Source organism: Trichoplusia ni, chromosome 15 (assembly GCF_003590095.1).
Source record: "Trichoplusia ni isolate ovarian cell line Hi5 chromosome 15, tn1, whole genome shotgun sequence".
Lineage (NCBI taxonomy): Eukaryota > Metazoa > Arthropoda > Insecta > Lepidoptera > Noctuidae > Trichoplusia > Trichoplusia ni.
In genome coordinates this window covers 5,603,197-5,622,867 of record NC_039492.1, presented here as the reverse complement: position 1 = coordinate 5,622,867, position 19,671 = coordinate 5,603,197, and the positions used below count along the sequence as shown (strand labels likewise).

At 37.2% G+C, this 19,671-nt stretch overlaps 1 protein-coding gene across 3 annotated transcripts; it reads left to right on the top strand.

Annotated features, from left to right (window-relative positions):
• Positions 1 to 79: 79 nt before the first annotated feature.
• Positions 80 to 19,482, top strand: LOC113501058 (RB1-inducible coiled-coil protein 1). Of its 3 annotated transcripts, none has more exons than XM_026882048.1 (23): positions 80 to 380; positions 1,225 to 1,377; positions 2,120 to 2,328; positions 2,753 to 2,994; positions 3,761 to 3,888; positions 6,536 to 6,750; positions 7,614 to 7,825; positions 8,915 to 9,097; positions 9,481 to 9,653; positions 10,089 to 10,275; positions 10,668 to 10,951; positions 11,234 to 11,290; positions 11,377 to 11,503; positions 12,149 to 12,681; positions 13,124 to 13,370; positions 13,831 to 14,013; positions 14,950 to 15,056; positions 15,999 to 16,155; positions 16,714 to 16,851; positions 17,307 to 17,421; positions 18,499 to 18,579; positions 18,859 to 19,066; positions 19,331 to 19,482. In XM_026882048.1, exons 2-23 carry the CDS (start codon positions 1,310 to 1,312, stop codon positions 19,458 to 19,460), a joined length of 3,984 nt encoding a protein of 1,327 aa, XP_026737849.1. In that variant the 5' UTR covers positions 80 to 380; positions 1,225 to 1,309; the 3' UTR covers positions 19,461 to 19,482. The 3 variants fall into 3 exon arrangements, with proteins under 3 accessions (XP_026737849.1, XP_026737851.1, XP_026737850.1); XM_026882049.1 differs by having other exon boundaries at positions 82 to 380; positions 2,138 to 2,328; XM_026882050.1 differs by lacking the exon at positions 18,499 to 18,579 and having other exon boundaries at positions 81 to 380.
• The last annotated feature ends 189 nt before the right edge of the window (positions 19,483 to 19,671 follow it).

Genomic DNA, 19,671 nt, shown 5'->3' with positions numbered 1-19,671 from the left:
TTTTTTATTGCAATGTCGTATTTGACATTTCAGTGGAACCAGATTGTATTTTTTTGTTTTGTAGCATCATAGAAGGATAGTCCTATCACAAAGTAATGAGTGTGATAGGGACAAGACAGCGTTACATAGTTCAATGTTTTTGTTGTGAGTATGTAGTGTGCGCCTATTATCTGTCATGTCAGCTGAGTGATTATTGAGTTGAGCAATGGTGGTGTTTTTACATTTTCGAGAGTTTAAATTATAAACAGCCCTTCTATTTCGTATAGTTTCGTTATATGTGTTTGTTTATTATTTAACGTGATGCATGTTAAAACTTGTTAATGGATTTGTTTGAGAACTTAGCAATGCTCTAAGGAGTATTTGCGAGATTTCTAGACTGCGTAAGTGCAAAATCTTTGTTGTTAATTTTTTTTTCTAACGCATTAATTCCATCTTATCTATTTGGCTGACCACGTCTACTTTTTTACGTTTTAATCATTTGCATCATGTATTGCAATTAATAAATGATTGATTATTATATAAAAGTTTACAAATGTACCGATTGTACTGATAGTCCATACTATGACGTTGTTGTTTATTTTAGGCTTGTCTACTAGGTTTTCTTTGCGCGTGGTATTTTTTGTTGAATTAAAAAACATGGATATGAACTGCTGTTTTCTTTGTGCTGTAAATAGAGTAAGGTCCAACTTATCGTTTTTAGATACATAAAATACTTTCAAGTGTTATTTTCAAGTTCATATTTATTCACAACTGTTTATATATTTGAGTGCTGAAATGCAGATAACACCATGACTGGTTTGGCAATGTTTTGTTCTGTAATAAATAACACATGTTTAAATTTTTATTTAATATTACCACTAATCATCTTTTATTAATAAAAAAATATCAAAAATACCTCTGTTTTCCAAGTTCTGATGCATTCCTTAATCAAAATATTACTCATTTTTTCACTAAAGCTACTTATTAACATTTAAGATATTTTTTTACTATATGCTGAACATTTAATCAATTATAACTCTTTGTTGTAATCATATTAAATATTTAATTATTTTGAATTAAAAATACTTCTTTTTCACACTGTGCAACCTTCTGAATATTGTGTGGTATTGGTATACTAACTTTGAATACATTTTTCTAAAATGCTTATCAAACTTAAAATTAATAACAACAGGCAATACATGTCTCATAAAACCTCTTCCCATAAATATACTTTTTTTTTTGTAGTGTCCATGGATATGCAGGCAGATGCAAGTGATAGTTACATTAAGGCATATTATATTTAAGCTGTGAGAATTAATACACTGCCAAAATGCTGTATGTGTTTCACGTGGATGCTGGTCAAATGACCACATATGATATGAGTCTCACTCTACAGAAGTAAGTAACTTTTAGCTATTAACTGTATATATTTTTCTAAAAGGACTAAATGAAGAAAATATCCTACACTCAAGTTTTTTTTATGCAATTTAAGAAACATATTTGGCTCTAGGGCAACATTACTATTAATAACTATGTACATTTTATACCTTTTTTGGTTGATTTATATCATACAGCATTTTCAAAGAAAGATTTCCATTATGAAAAAGGCTCTTTGTTTGTTGTATACATTATCCACAAAAACATATTTCAAGGAAAAACATATGTTGCTATACAAACAAAGTTCACATTTGATGAGTCCATAAAGAAATTTTCAATCATACCAATAAACCTTTTTAGAATGTACCAACTGTTGCCAAATATAATTATTTTGACGAGTCATGCAGAATTCATCTTACTCATTATTCATGCAGACTTTGTACAAACTTATTCAGAGAAATTAGATTGAAAAAACATAATTTTAAGTTGAATTGATTCTTAGAAGATATTAAGTCTTATTTTATATTTATATTTAATGTATTTATGTGTAGAGAAACTGTAGGTATGTTTATGTGGCTTAGTAGACAGATTGATAATTATGAGAAAGTTAAATTGGTAAAGCCATAAATATTTATATGTGTATGTTTACAGTGTTCAAAGTCAACTTAAAATGTACTATGAGATGTTTTATATAATACCCTACAAGATATGTTTAATTTTAAAAGAAACTGAAATAAGTAATTTATTCTTAAAAAATATATAGTGATGATTTTGTTTTTAGTGTGTCCTCACTAAAACTAGCAATAGAGAGGAAGTCTAAAGTGCCAGCAAACTCCTTGGTGCTCCTCGTGAGCGGGGGTGAAGTTCTGCAGTCTGATCATATGGTTTCCTCATACAGTGCTGGTACCGACACAAACCCTATATACATGTTCAGCAAACCTTCTGTGAAGGACAGCCATTTGAAACAGTCCAGTAAGTATGCCTTTAATACTTAATTTGATGGTTTAGTATGTGTTTAATTAAATGAGTATGTATTATATTAATTATATATTCATAATTTCAAGGCAATATGAGTACTTGCTCTAAGACTGCTAATTTAACGGTACTGTAATATACTGTACTAATGACTTTTGAACTGATGTCCAATCAGTCCTAAATAAGCAGTCTTCAAGCAACTAACACTTGCCTTTTTTTAATTTTTAACCTCAGAACTTCGGACTGGACGAATCGACTTTGTTGATTCTTTCTTCATTTAACGTGATATAGCTGTCATTTGGTCCCATAAGAATATCATCAAGTTAAGCTCGCTAGTTTTTATTTGAAGGCGGTTACACAATGTTGTTCTTAAAAATATATTATTAAGAATTGTTTTACGTAATTTCTTGTACGTTTTTAGTGTGTGATCTAAGTCCGATAGTGGAGTTGAGCACCGGTGAGTTTTCAAGTGAGTTCCGAAGTGCTTTCGATGGGAAGTCGGTGGCTGAGCTGAAGGCTGCGGTGGAGAAGTGTTGTTCTCTGCAGCCTAACGTTTACACTGTGACGTCATGCGCGTCACTCGCCCAGCAGTTCAGTGACCTCGCATTCGAAGTGTCCAGCAGTTGTGATCAGCTGGTGCATGAGCAGCATTTGCAACACCAAGTAAGTAATTGTGAGCCATTACTATTCAATACGAATTCCAATATATTTGTTTCTTTGTTCCACAATCTAAATTACATTATGTTTGACTGGAACTCTATTCAAGATTGTAAATAAGTTTGAAGTCAACTAAAATCGCATTCGTAATTAGCACGCGCGAAACGGCTGATACACGGAACTTTAAACGTAGGTATCGTCTCAATTCGTACGAAATGTATGTAAATAACAATGATTATAAATTCTCGTGTGCTTATAACACTGTGAGTTAATCTTATCTAATTGCTATTACAGTAATAGTTTACATTTTTGACCATACTATGTATATTGGTTGTAATTATGTTGACATACTTGCGATTATCGAGAACCTATACGAACCAATTACTTCGCTATCTACCTAGCTGATAACATTGTCTATTATAATAATAGGCTAGATCTCATCGACCAGAAAAACGGTTGGCGGACAAAGTAGCGCAAATTGTGAAGTGGCTTGCTAAAAATACCTTACATTTTGAACAAATTATATGATTACTTTAAACTTTAAATTTTCGCTCCTCATTTCTGCTCTATCTTCGTTTCGTCGTAATAATTATTAAGATCATTAACAAAAACTATGTCAATGCGTAAAACAATTGAGTCTCCAGGCAGTAACATACTCTATTAGTGGACACAAGTGTGTCACTAGGTATATTTAAATTAACGAGTTTAAGTAAACTAATCGGTTGGATGACCTCGACCCGATATCATTTGCTTAATGATTCCTTTGATGCAGGGCTGGGCAGCGGTGGTCGCTAACTTGGAGGACATATTCAACGAATTCTGTGAGAGATCGCGGAATTTTAAAGAATCCTTTAGGAAACATCGACTAAAAAAGGAAGAGTATCATGAAAAGTTGTCTGGGTAAGTGTCAAAGTATGATTTTGTTCTACAGGCCTGCAAAACCTCCCTTCCAGTTTGTTAGAGAGCAGTTCCGCTGCTTTAGTTTTCTTTAGTGGGTAGTTAGTCTAACGCATCTATAAGAATTGTGGTCTGAAAATCGTAAGTACTGAAGTCTCAGAAGATACATTCGACGCACTGAGTCGAGTGGTTGAGGTCACCATGCCTAACACTACGCGCGTCGTGATCTACTAATGCTTGTTTTGAGCTTGTGTCTTGGTGAACGTGATTTAAAAGTTTTGAAAACCCCCGCGACACAAGGTTTAAATTCCTCACTGCTACTAACCTCCTCTTTCATAAATTATAAACTACATTTCTCTTTGATAATGATAAGTCATTTTGTGATAACTGCCGTGTGCGATCTCATTGCGGTTTTACCACGAAACGGTATTTAACATGTAACTAAGATATTGAGTTCTACTATTCTTAATCTCTGAGTGAGTCACGCAGTAGCCACGCATCTCACAGGAGGAAAGTGCTCAACCTTTCCTCAAACATTACTAAATGAAAACATGTGCTTGTTTATTATACGACATCTATGATAGTAACAAATAGTAAACACTATAATACTTAGTATACACATACAGAGGTAGTTGGGTGCTTGGTAGGTAATGATTGAAGTGACCATCTTTTCCGGGACTCAAAACGGGACATTGATCTGTTTAGGTAAATTGCCAGGTAGTCAGTGAAATCATTATAAATAGAACAGGATGGTTTTAAATCGCTTGACTACGGAGAGAAAAAAGGAAATGGTAATTTTTAGTTTTACGATTGATGAGTAATTACAATTTAAAAATTAAAATACCTCCTACAGCTGTAGCTCACATGACCAACAATGTATATCATCATCATCAGCCTTTAGTAGTCCACTGCTGGACATAGGCCTCCCCAATGTGCGCCATAGCGCCCTGTCTTCGGCTTGCCGCACCCAGCATCCGCCTGCACTACCGTTTGCCGATTCGCGGTCTCTACTCAAGAACTCGTTTATTAATTGTAAATACTGGGATATAATTATTTCCTACTTTAACCCCCCACCAACTTTGAAATAGCTAGACCATTTTTTATCGAACATGTCTAGGAACACTCGCACATAATTCGAAGCAAACTTCATTGAAATCGCTCAATCCGTTCGGGAGCTGTGATGGCACGGACACAGATACGTTAAACTTACAAAACCCCTCTTTTTGTGAATAGTCTCGTTCATAACGGAAAGCTTGGTCACTTGAGTTATGATCTATGTGCTGCACCGCACGTTCGTGTTAAAAACCATTACCGACTGCAATTCGTTCAAGTTCACAGCTACATTTATTTACTAACAAAGCTATCAACAATCAAACTAGTCGTTAAAAGTAAAAAGTAATTTCTGTAACACAAGGCGGCGAGCATTAATTCATTCTCATTAACCTTGTTAATATAATATTGTTTGGTTTTTGCGTAATTTAGATTGGAAATGTCTCGCGAGGTTGTATGTTATCGTAATATATTCTTTATTAAATGCTTTTAAAGGAATCCTTCTCTATTGAATAAAAATGCTCCATGAATTCTTGACGCATTATATCGTAGTGTTATAGTAATTATATACTTAAGTAATTTAATAATTACGTGTGAGTTTCATGTCCGCATGCGAGGAAGTTCAGTCGACAATGTTGACATAGCTCGTTCGTGTCGCGTTGTCATTCGCCTGAATAAATTATTTTAGGTACAGTTGCGCACATCGTACTGTGTTAGGTCAGTGCAGCGGTTTCAGTATTGATTCTACATACAGTCGCCATGCATTTATTTACCGCCATTACAAGACCATGAGTTTGCATAATCATAGTGTCTAGGACTACATAGTTTTACAGGTAGTTTCATACAATATTTAAAGTTTAAACACGTTTTAAGAATGCGTGTTTATTAGGATGATAATGCGCAATACGCTTTATATTTATTACAATGCCATGACTAATAACTAGGAACAATTAATAGGTAAGTACCTCATTCAACATAAAATAATTTCAAACTAAAAAGAGTAGTCGTCTTTATTTAGGTTGGTTCGTTAAAATATTTTTGGGTCACACTCGGACCTCTGGCGTGCATCGTCGCATTTCCATTGACCCTGACCGGCGGCCGCGCGCCCCACTTCTGCTTTGCATATACTCCACAATTCTGTCTAGACCAACTTTTATGATAAGCTCAAACCTCTTCACTGGCACGTGATATGTGTTTAAAGTACAAACAGTAGGTAATCTTCTAAATACTCTTGCATGTGTGAACAATACACATGCTTATATTTTGCAACGGCTAGTTTAGCATTTGAAAGGGATGCATGTTTAGTTTCGCAGACAAAGGAGACAATGATAGGACATCCATTTGTCTGCTGGCTCCATAGGATGGCACAGAGAATTTTCCAAGTGCGTTTTGTACGTAAATGGAATATTCGTATGCATATTTTATAGCTTCATATTTTTATCCGGGGATTCCGGGTTTTTTTTTTCTTTAAAAGTCAATGAGCCTCATATCTAAAAACAAAAAGATATCTTATTTCCGCCTGTCTACGTACTTCATGTAGGTAATCTTATTTCGTCTGTCAATGAAAGATAAGCTCCAATGAGTAATGTTTTGTTTTTAGGCTCAACGAAGTTTTAGAATCTTTAGGCAAGATACCAATATTGCCGCCGTTGCAGCTGAATGCTGAGGCCCACAGGTTCTCGGCTTTTGACGTTTTTGAGGACACGGACTTCGAAGGCCCACACTACAGGATCACGCATCCGCTAGACAACAGCTCAGAAAACAAACCCTGCCAGGATTTTGGCGTCGAGGCATTCAAACTGTCCGACGAAGATGGTAAGTGCTTAACAATACAATACGCTGTGTAAATAAACGTATTATCGTTCGTTTCGAAATGAGTTCATTTTCGAGAAGGCAAATACTCAACGCTTCACCTGTTTTATGTAAAACAAATAGCCGTCTTTTTTATTATGCGGCTTCGTCATCACACGGCGAACCATCAGAAGTATTTAAAATCATCTTCATGAATACTTATTTTGCTCATATCATGCTCGTCTTATATTTCTTAGTATGTTGTAATGTATGTGAAATATTCCATATGAATGTCTGTTAAATATGAATCAATATACCTATCACTTATGTATCTTGATCGAATAGTTTCACCTAATATAGACCAAACGTGTTCGACCAACATTGAAGTTACGATTTAACGATGTGCTCGATATGTGTTACACTAGGCCAGAATCTAAATTGATTCTATTTTCAATGTCAATGAGTTGGCATTACGACGCCTCAGTTATTTTCGGCTAATGACTTTTTAGTGCAAACAGGTTTTAAGCGGAAACGATTAAATATTCACTGCTGACGTCATCCAGGTAGTTTGAAGGGTTTATGATGTGATTTATATCGATTATTGTATGCTTTTAGGGCAGTGACTGATAACATATTCTAATTATAACAATTCTGAGGGACTGTTGCAGCTTATCTATGTTGTGACTTGTGAAATTAATTACTTTGCGAATAAGGATACGAATGAGATCGCTCAAAATGCTAACAAACTTGGTTTTGACGTCTAAAATTTTCATTTAACTAAATTTTAGGAACTTTCTCCACCTCTTAAACCTCAACTGGTATTTTTACGCCCAAATCAATTTCACAGAACAAGTGAAACTGACAAAAAACGATTTTACCCATTCCAGTTTTTGAGCACAAAGATGCGTCTTCAGGTAACGAAGGTGCCACATCTTCGGAGCCCATCCCTCATATCGAAGAGTCTGATGAGGGGGTCACTTTTAAGGCACAGTCTTACGAGAGCAAGGAGGAACCGTCCCTACTACACTGGATATTGGCTCAAGGGAACAAAGCGTCGCTTCAAGATATTTTGGACTATTGCCAAAAGGGATTAGCATTAGTAAGTACTTGTTGCTTATATTCAGTTAGCTAAAACATATTATTGGGATAAATACTACATGTCTAAGCGAGGTATTTGTTTATCCGTGGTTACGGTATGCGAAAGCGTTTCCGCATGGCCATGAATAAGGAACGGAGAAGGACTCAGGGACGATCGGAGTCCGTCACGCTATGTTTTCCCTAGAGCGGAGGAAGCCCATTGGCAATCCAAAAGCAGCCAAGACTTGCTCAATCTTTTAAAAAAATATCGAAATTGGGTCAGAAATGCAAAAACCTTGACTTCGTAATACGAGCATAATACACCGATAATTTTTTATTCGAATATTGCGTCGTATTAAAAGGATCTGTTTGTGCAAATAAATGTTTACGTTTATTGCTTTTACCACGGAATAATGGGTTATTGGGGAATTCGTATTCCCATTATAGGCATGTGAACATTGAATACTGGACATTGCTTTCAGGCTAACGATAACAATTAGCTTTAATGCCATAACAGAGACTTATTATTACCCAAATAGACATGGATAATAAACAAAGAATAGTTTGTTGTTATTGTTAAACAAGATGATCATTCGTGACGGTATTTTGAAAATCTGAAATGTGTGCATAAGTTTGCGTATATTAAATTTTATCAGAACGCATAAAACCTTTATCAAAGTATGTTTTAAGGTTACACATGCTCTTGTGTACTTTCTTGTAATGCTATTAAAATTGTTGAATCAAACTCTTGGTGTTTTGATTCGCTTATTGCGTAGTTTATGGAATCATACGCTGGAGTATTACTATTTTTGCCACATGGGCTTAAAACGTTTTAACGATACAGATTTCATATAAGAGAACTGATTTTGATCATTATTCACGTGGTAACGCCAAAGCCCGTGTTTGTTCCACCGTTCTCGGGTCAGAGGACCATCTCTGCGAAGGGTTGTGGCATTATATTGAATAGCGCTAATCCGTTTGTAGGTGATTTACGCATACAACACATTAAAATTGGGTTCCTAAGAATGTATAATCCTTATAAGTACTTTGTTTCAAAAAGGTAAAATAAAATTGTCATTGGAAATTAACAATTATTTCTTCTTACTTACAGTTAGACGCAGATCCTCTCAAAGAGCGTGAGGCAGAGCTGTACCACATCCTAGAGTACGCTAACATGCATGGCTTGAAGCATATAAAGGGTATTGAGGAGCGGCTGTACGGGCTTGATCAGTTACTGAACGATGTGAAGAAATTAGAGAGAGATCAACGCGACCAGGCAGCATCGTTAATTCAGGTAAGACATTTGGAAAATATCCTTTTATTACCTTCTATTTTGTGTGTGTAGAAAGAGTGATGGTCAAACTTAAACTGGACCAAATTTGTCTCGAACAAATGATGTGTATTAGAAAAACCACAGACGGTTTATAGTTTTTCTACTTGTGAGGATTACATTTCCTACTGCACGTTGGTGGTTTCCAAAAAATGGTTGGTTTCTAATAAATCAATGGTTTTCCTTAATAAATAATGCAATGCTACCAAATATTCCAGACCTTTAGTTGTTAACTGTGTGCTATGAATTTACTCTCACTAACATCTACTTTTGACCCTGATAAACAGTAACTCAGTTTACTAAACTTATCCATTTAGTATTAAACGAATAAGTTTATCATTCTCCAGTGTCGTGAACGTCTGAACACGACATGCGACCCGTCCGTCCTGCCCACGCTGGTGCAGTCGCACTGGTGTCAGCTCAAAAAGTTGTTGAAAGGTCATCAGATGCTCATCGACATAAGGAGACGTATCGCCAAGTCTAAGGATGAACTCTCACATATATTGAAGGCGAGATTAGAGTAAGTAGAGATTTTCCTTTTACTTTTGTACCAATTAAATATACATACATTCATACTTTTTAATATTGGAGGGACATTTTTGTGAAAAAAGTTAACGATAGTTGTTTTTGTATTAACAAGTTCTTAAAATAGAAAGCTAAGTCTCACTTCTCAGATTATAATATCGGAGAGTCAAATAATAGTATTGTAGAAGGATTCTTAGAAGTAGGTTTTAAAGAGAAAGAGTTTGATCTAAAAGTTTACAATAAACTATTAGGATTCCGACAAATGGCCTATTTTATTCCAATTGATGCTAGTGAGATTAATTAGCAGTCTATTTCTAATTTGGGACCTGATGGTCATGTGTGAGTGTAAAAAAAGATATCATTATTTAATTTTATTTTTTTTCATTAATATAAATAAATCTGCTGACTATATCCGTCTATCTTCTTCCAGAGCGGTCCTGATGATCGAGAACTCGATGTCGGTGCAGGACGCGCACGCCATGCTGTCGTTCCAGTGCTTCAACCGCCTGTCGCGCTACTTCAGCATCGTGTCGCAGCTGCACCGCGCGCCCGGCGTGTTCGTCAGCGCGGTCCACGAGGTCGCCAGGAGGAGGAGCTTCTCACAGGCACATCTTAAGGTAAACAGTATTGATACGGCATTTTGAACTTTAAGGACTGTGGTTTTTTATATCAGATATAATGTTCATTTTCTTATTCTTTCGATGGCAACAAAATTTAAGCAGAGACAAAAGCATTGGCTTGTCTTTTTAATTTAAAAGTAAACCTTTAAGTCACGATACACAAGCGTACTAAGTCTAGTATCATGGTGTATGATACTAGATGTAATGGTATATCATGTTATGGAATATCATGGTATATCAATCTCATATAATATATGAGATTTAAACTTTTTTACTGCATATTGTTGATATACATATGTCATATATCAAGAATATGCAGTAAAAAATGAATCCGCGTGATCAACGAAAGAATAAACATACTTAACTCAATTTTTCTCTATAATTTCAAGTGGGCGACAGATCTCGCGGAAAAGCTACTAAAAATCCACGACGAGGAGGTCCACAGAAGACAAGAGTTCAACAACGTGTTCGAGGGCCACTTCCTCCGCAGCCTGTTCCCGGGCATGACGGAGCTCCCTCCCACCTTCGCTACACAGGCGCCCCCTACATTCGACGCCAACCTCCCGAAACTAACCGAGGCTGATGTCGAGTACATAGCGAACGCTTTCCCTGATTTGGCGAAAGACGTACCGAGTTATGATATGGATGCCACTGTACAGTTTTTCCAGCAAAGGTATGTTGTTGCGTTTTATAATAGTAGTTATGTGCTACTAAATAACTTTGTCCAAGAAAATATTATTTATTTATAGGTAAGTTTATTCCAAAAGAAAATTTTGATAAGCTGATGAAAATTTTGTATGGTCAACGTTTATTAAAAAGATTGGTTTTCTTGAAGTAAATCGTTCACAACGATTTTGAAAAATGGTGATAAATAAAACCTCTGACAGTGTTTAAATTTTTAACAACGTTCTATAAGTAATATTATGAAAATTGTTAAATAATTTTGTCTTTTCAGAATACGAGCATCAGAACACGAATGTAAAGATGCAGATATTCAAGTTGATATGGATAAGTAAGTTACCTACAGATATTATCAGTTTCTTATACATTTATTCTTTTAAATAAATAGATTTCATACTATATTTTTACCCTTCACAGAGACTTCGAGTCAGTAACCGGCGGTGACTTCGAAAAGCTCGGCGGACAGAGTTCCACACAAAAACAGAAAGTCGACATCTCAATAATATGTGTTCCTGAAACGATGGCAGTGTCGACGGTAACCGAGGTGCGAAAACTACCGGTTATATTGGAAACAGCTGAGAGCTCGCCAAAGAGTGACGAGTTTGAGAACTCGGATTTATACATCGAAGAGTCGCTACCATCGAGCTTGGAATGGGGCCGGGACGAACGACAGGTGTACATCTACCCCGCGACGAACATCGACACACACCACTTCTATAAGAACTCCGATATTAGAACATTTAGAATCAATAAAACTCAATCCCCCAGTCTCTAATAGGCCGATTTTATTGGCATTTAATGTTACAATTCAATGTAACTTTAAATTTAAACTCAGTTTTAATTTTACTTGCGTAGTGACTGATATTGCCTTTCTCTCGCAAGCACTGTGATGAGAGTAGCCGATCAATTAACTTTACTGGCTGACGTTCAATTTGAGAAAAATAAATTGAAATCGCCTTTCAGTAACTGGGTATTTGAGCCGGAGGTCTTATATGAGTGGTTACCGTTATTTATTGTAATTTTTTATTTTGCTCCTGTCTTCACCGGCCCCGTATGAGCTGTCTTCATGTTTTCTTTTGTTTTGCATAGTAGTATTAGCATTATTCGTTTATTAATTTTAAATGTGTAGTCGTATAGTAGGGAAGCTTACAAAACAATGAATATTCTGAAGGTATTTTCTTTTTCGCAGGACAATATGGACACACACAAAATAAATATAGAAAAACTTCAAGAGTTTTTAGTGAAAGTTTACGGTTTATGTAAAGTGAATATTGTTTTCATAATAGAAGAGTTGGCGAATTTAAAGAATGAAGTAAATGAACAGAAGAAATTTATAACGAGTAAATATTTAGAGATATTAGAAGCTTGGGAGAAGAGCAATGCTGAATGTGCAATAAGGTTTCGTGAGGAGACACAGAGGCTGACAGTAGACCATGAACTAGAACTTAGTGATATGAAGGCAGCGTTAAACGAGAAAGACGAAGTGATATCAAACCTTAAAACTGAAATGGAGAACTTGAAAACCGAACATCAGAAAAAAATTGAACAGTTAGAAAAGGAACATCAGGATACAAAAGACTTGCTTGAAAAGACTCGCGAGGAAATCAAAGGGTTTGAGAGTAAGCTTGAAGATATTGAGGCGCAGAAGCAGAAAGAGATCAGAGACTTGCAAGAGAAGATGCATATGGATTACAAGGCTGAAATCGAGTCTTTACGATCCAGGTATTAAATTCCTATCATGAAAACCTTTAACCATATCAGTATCACATAATTCCTACAGCGAATTTTCTTATCTATGCTTATAGATACTGTATGGTGATATTATCTACAAAATATGACATTGTAAGAATTATTATCACAAGAATTTGCAAGTAACTAAAACCCCAGACAGGATTTAAAAAATAACTTCTCATACTTTTAGATATCAAAATTTTAAATGGAAATTACCCACAGTACAAATCGTACTAATATTAAAAACGCGAAGATTTGTTTTCATGGATGTATGTTCCTCTTTCATGCAAAAACGACTAACCGGATTTAGACGAAACTTGGTATACAGATAGTTTAAAACCAGATTTAACAGAGGATAGTTTTATCCCGATTTTATGTTCCCGAGGGATTTTTGCTTTATAATAATCATTCTTTTTTCTTAATCTGTTCCCAGGTTCCGCCTCGTAGCACTTACAAATATGGACCGTTCGCCGTCCGAGTCTAGCCTTGAGAAGATCGAACGCACTGACGTCATCGAGATATCCAGTCATAATGCTATAGTTATGCAGACGAAGGAGAATGCTGAAGTCGAGAAGGAGGAGGCCGTGAGGGAGGCGCTGGCGAAGGCCGAAGCTGAGTGGAAGGCCAAGCTTGAGGCCGAGGTCGCCGCCGCCAGCGCTAAGCAAGAATCTGATAAACAGGTAAATAATATCTGTAGTGTAAAATGACTTGCCAAGGCTTCGCCACGGTTTTTCCATTTGTATCGTTTATAAATAAAAAAAAATTATATACATTTTCGATGCTTGTTTTGATTTAGGTATAGTAAACAAAGTATTTGTTAAAATTGCTAGTTTGAGATGAGAATTTTAAATGGTTGAGTTTGGGAAGTTTTGTGACTATGTGGATTTTTATTTTGTTACAAGCAAATACACTTACTATAAAATGCAATGACCCCACACCAGTATCTGTTTTCGTTATTTTTACTCATAAAAGAAAAGCCTTCTTTATTGTCTGCCGAACAGAAAAATAAATAATTAATTGAACTATTACACCCCATAATTTGCGACCGATATCGAGTAGCGGGTCGAATACCCCAGCACAAAGTTGAATTTCTAATTATCACTAATTCAATAATCCATTGTATAACCTTTACCTCCTTAGTTAACAACATCGATGTCTATGAACGACGTGACTCGCCGCCTGCTGTCGGAGAAGGAGCGTCAGATCGACGCGCTGCGGGAGCGCGAGCTGGCGCTACTGCGGGAGTGCGGCAAGTACCGCGACACTATACAACAGCTGACCGACCCCGACACCAACGACTACGATCAGCTGCTTAAGACTCAGGTACTGTCTAATATTACATACATGGAATTTAATCCTAGTCTTGATAGAATATTCTTTATTGCACACCACATTAATGCAGATAAAATAAGTTAGTTATAAAATATAATAGTTAATAGTTGTGTTATATTAAGTAAAGAGGTATGGTGGGACTAACGTGAACATTGTTAAAACGTCCCTAAATTTGTAAAAAATACCTTGTCTTGGGTGGGGATAAGGAACAGTCAACTTAAAGTTACCAAAACTCATTTACCTTAAATCGTTCGTGGATGACATAAAAGGTTGACCTATGCGGGGTTGAATTCGCGACATATTATTCGGTTTTATAAACATAATTGTTCCATGTTCTCAAAAACCAAAACAAACAAAGAATAAGTATTTTTACTGCTATTTAACAGCGACTTCAAATAATAATTGTAATAGGACTATTACATATATTATTTTACCAATATTATGTTATAATTCCCCTCGGTATGCATTTATTGCAGTAAGTATGATTGATTGATGAATATTGATAATGTGTAGTCCGATCCATTATTGGATTAAAAATTACATGATGAAGATAAACTTTTCCCGAATTCGGAATTTTATTTAAAATTTTCAAGGTAATATAAAACCACGTCAGCGCTACTGACTTTCTAAATTCTGACACCAAATACACTATTCTGAAAAATTCGGAGGGGTGGACCGCCCCGGGCGCCACTATCAGAAGGGCGGCAAGATTGTGTTTTTTGTGTCAATCAAATAAAAAGAAAACACTTTTTTAATGTAAAATTTCGTAGTTCCGCGCGCGAACAAAACAGATGCGTGTTTCTTTTAGATTCCTAGTTTGGGCGCCACTGCATAGAACCGTCAGGCCACCTCGACATTAGTACGACTATAAAATAAATCGATAATCGAAATTAATTGATAAACACTTCATATCTTACTTATTCCCAGTTGGCCACTCTTGAAAATGAGAATGAAGTTCTGAAACAGCAAGTCAAGGACTTGAAGAAAGATTTAGAGAAGAAAACCGAGGAAGAGAAAAGCGATAGTGATGGCAGGTATGTATCCTTTCAAATTGATGTCGGATATGGACAGAAAAAGAACTTAGAACTAACGAGTAATCTGTTGTTTGTTATTTTATACAAAGGTGTGAAACAAGTTCATACACAAACGCACTCCCTTTTAATAATCTGGAAGTCTCATCAACTGACTAAGATTATTTGTTATATAATGTTCAAAGATTGTATTCTGTGAAAAACTGTTTTAGAAATGTTAATCATTATTTTATTTGTTTTTCTTTACTAGTCATTCATTCTTGTTTGTTCTGGTGACATGCAGAAAAAAAATCTTGTATTTATCCATCAATCTGATAAGATTTGCAGAAGTAGGCTAACCGTAATTGTGACTTAAAAATTAAATACTGATAAATCATCCTGAAAATTGTTCCTTAATCTTTTGGTATTAGCCTGCTTGACAATCGTGTTACGTAAATAATAACGTGTATATCCGTGATAATATTTCACAATATGATTCAATAGAAATATGCCGTGAGTTCAAATTTATGGCCTTTATTGCGGACTCATGTTGTGCAATTATATTATGCGAATATGTTTAGAAAACGCGTGATATACTTGTCATTAAAATGAGGTCACTGTAGAGGCTTATATTAAATTCTTCAGAGGCTTGTATTAAATTCTTATAGGTAAATTGTGAATATCAGATTATGCTTTGTCGTTGAGATTTAAAAGTATAATGTTTGTAGTTTTTATACGGGCACAGAGTAAAAACATGCATATCGAAAAGAGTCTAAAGACAGGTAACTATCGTAGCCCTTTTGGGGCCAATACCAGGGGGTATTACGGAAGAGTCGAAGCAGAAAATTGACGGAATTATTAAACTCTTGTCGTTTTACCCTTACCGGCTAAACCTCCCCTCGAACAAGACCACTATAGCCGAAATAATTCCCATGATTAAATATTTCCTTTATTAAATATTTGCAGGTCGTCACCAAAGAAGGAGGAGGGTCGTCGCTCTCGCGGTCGCTGCCACACGCCGTGCGGGCTGTCCGCGGGCACGCTGTCGCTGTCGTCGTGTCTGCCCGGACACACCGTCATGCTGCTGTGGGACCCCGCGCATCTTAACTACACTGTGTTGCAGGTACACGAACATACACCCTTGTAATATTCTCCCCCTTGTATTACCGTTTTCGGCCACCTCGGCTAGTGTTACTAGATAAGTAGACACCCGCCATGCGCAGGGTATATTCGCCGTTTCATTCCTTTGCGCAAACGTAAGTGCACTCTCTCTTCTATTACTGTCTTGGCCCTGTGGGACGATGATCAAACTCGACCGTGGAAAGATTAGGCACAGCAACCACATTTTTACGAAAACTGTTAATGTTTCTTTCTAATACGCACATATTTGAAAAGTCTGTGCGTGCCTTGTTTTTGAACTCGATATCTTTAAACTGGCATTTCTGCGTTCCTACCCCGATATACCGATTGAACCACGATAAAATAATACAGAACTCCCGCTCCGGAGTATAATTTTTTCCACCAGTATTTCGCGCTGTCTGAATACCCAATCGAATTAAGCGAAACCCAAATAATTCCGTGTTAAATGAATTCAAACGTATTGCGAGAACATGTCAAATGAACATGTAATCCTATTTCTTCCCGCTTCAACACCTTATTGTAATATGTAATTATTTTCCAGGAAGCATCGATAATGTATTTCGTGCACAGCGACTGTCTGGCGGCTTTAGATCTCAGCATACAAGTTAAGAACGAAAGTGAGAGAAAACTGTACGCAGTCGCCACAGTCGAGTCCAAGGAGTATTGCTATGCCAAGAAGGTATAAAAAGATAATATATTACTTATCTTGAGTTGTGATTTTAATATTATGACAATACTGATATGTTTTATCAAAATAATAGATAGACAGTGACAATGAGGTGGAATTTCTAGATCTTTCAGCGATTTTAATGTAAGATTAGGTTAAGCATGATTTAGCAGACTTAACGCCGTTATGCATGACTTTTTTTCTATCAATTTCAAGCGATAAAATCTGTAAAAATTGTATCTAATTTAATTCGTGCAGAACGAGATTTGAACAGTACTTTTATTTGATGGCGATTTTTTTAATAACTACGTATGCAAATAAAGAAGCTGAAGTTCAAATCGGGCAGGATTTCAAAGAGTTACCTCATAAGAGTTAGATTAAGGATATGTACAGCCAATATCCGCCATAACGAAATAAATAATTATTTAAAGTGATGATGAGAATATAAAACATTGTTGTTTATCCAGAGCGGCAACCGCTACGGCATGCCCCGCGGGTCCCGCTTCTACCGCGTGCGAGTGCGGCCCCCGCGCGCGCCCGCGCCCGCGCCGCCGCCCTGCTGCGACACCAGGCATCGACCTGGTACGGACACAACACACACTCTCTAATCCATGGCCAGAATATTACTCTAGCACAGGGCTATTCATGAAGGAAATCTCTTAAAAACTGTCTATGTATTGTAAATGTCAGGAGAATAATGGTGAACGCACACATATCCGAGCCGAACGCTTCAAAAGAATCGTTTCGATTTTTTTTACCGTTTAAAATTAGCATCACTCAATTTAAATAAATTATGTTTTATCTGCTTGTTGCTCTGTCATTCACAATGGATAAAATGCGAACACATGTCGACTATATAAGCCACGCCCAATCCGATGAAGCCGTCAGAATATTTATCTAGGAATTCTAGGGTTCATACAAATTTGGACGAACCGACACAGAGAAGTGAGCGAAGTTTCATGACATTTCATTTACAGAATTAGAAAATTCGTTTCGTTCGACTCTTATAAGTGTGCTTTTACTTTTAGTCATTCATATTCTTAACGCTCTGTAATATATATTTCTTTAATAAATTTTAATTTGTGAAAAAATGGAAGGAAAATTTTGTATAAATTACCGTCTTGTACATTTGAACAATTGTTATCTTCTATCATTGAATGCATTGTGAAATTTGTGATGTTGTTTTCTTCAGAAAAAAGGTTTTCCTACAAAACCTTTTTGCTTATTGTTAATGTTATTGTGTTACGTTTTGGGTGTTAAGTATTATTATTTGATGACACTGTTTCATACATGGTTCACATTTTGTACTAGATTTGACAACAATTTTCGTAGTTATTTTTAGTATTTTTCTGCCTCTAATTATAGTAGTATTTTTTAAGCCAGCAACATCTCTGTGTAGTATTTGCTTTCCCCTACGCTTATCCACGCTGTCAGTAAAAAATCTTATAAAACAGTAGTGATTAATCTTAAAACCTGAGTTGATAGCACGCTACCTCTAAAACACCTGTAGGTGATTTAAAAACAGTAAAAATGTTACTAATTAGTTTGACCTAAATGTATTAGTAGACACAGCTTAGATTGTGTCTCGAAATATATGATGAAAAGTATATTTTTGGAGTAGAGGTGTCATCATTTGTCTAACCCATGCCCGCGTTGCAGATGCTCTGAAGAGCGGCATGCTGCCGGTGTTCGGACCGACTCGACCGCTCAAGAAATGGTTGACCTACATGCATGCTCCAGGTCTTTGCTTATTTCTCTTCATCTCACACTCGCATCCGCTTGCAGATCACATCACACGCTTCATACTTGTTTTGCTTCATACATTCACACGGGTTTCCCAACTCATTTACCTGTGATTTGATGCGAAATGTTATATGAACGAATTTCAACGACTTTAATATTGTTTGTTAACATTTATAACAGTTCGTGACTGTAACATTTTTATTCAAAAATTAAACTTAATTGGGAAGTTTTTCGACGTAGTTGGTTATGGTTATGTAATGTCCGCTTTGCCAACAGACTCGCAGAAGTCTGTGGACACGAGCCAGTCCACCAGCTCCACGACGGAGGAGAGCGCGCGCGCGGGGGAGGTGGCCACCGCCACGCTCATCAACCTGGAGTCCCCCGGCAGCGCGCCCCCCCCGCAGGACGAGGACCAGCTCGACAGCATCGAGGCCGGGGACCAGTGGCAGAACTCCCGCATGCAACTCTCCACCATCAGTGCCGTGTGGGTGTTCACTATTTTATATATGTAGAACGGTATCGCGCCTCAAGCGGTCTGTCTATGCAACCCATAGCCCTTACAACACGCATGCCCAGAACTACTAACTTAATACAAACTCAGCGATAAGGTGGTCGCGAATTATAACTTAAGCCCGTTGCATGCCTAACTTACTCCGTACCGGTGCAGGTGAGGTATACATTTAGCTAACCACTAACATTAGTGTCGTTTGATGAGTTCGATCAATAGTGTTGTGTGATACTGTTGCAGCACGGACATGGAGTGCAGCGTGGGTCGCTGCGCGGGCGCGGAGCCGCTGGAGCTGGCGGGGAGCGCGGCGGCCGGGCCGGCGCGCGGCGACCCCGCCGGCCCCGAGCTGGCCGAGGAGGCCGCGCCCTGACCGCGGGGGCGCGCCCCGGCGGGGGCAGGGGGGCGCGCCCTGGCCGCGGGGGCGGGGGCAGGGGGGCGCACACCTGTACTGAATGCTGAACACGCCGCTGTGCACGAGAACACTCAGTGTTAATCACGCATCTTACCGCCCTAATGTGTAGATTACCATTCGTTTACCAAGGCGTATCGGTGCGGTGTATTCGCGGCGGCACTTCTTTATT

What these genes read in the sequence shown, in the direction of transcription:
- LOC113501058 (XM_026882048.1), top strand. Translation starts at nt 1,310, where the DNA reads ATGCTGTATGTGTTTCACGTGGATGCTGGTCAAATGACCACATATGAT. An exon ending in ATCAGCTGCTTAAGACTCAG is followed by an intron (nt 14,014 to 14,949) that starts GTACTGTCTAAT and finishes ACTTATTCCCAG; the next exon opens with TTGGCCACTCTTGAAAATGA. An exon ending in GACCTACATGCATGCTCCAG is followed by an intron (nt 18,580 to 18,858) that starts GTCTTTGCTTAT and finishes CTTTGCCAACAG; the next exon opens with ACTCGCAGAAGTCTGTGGAC.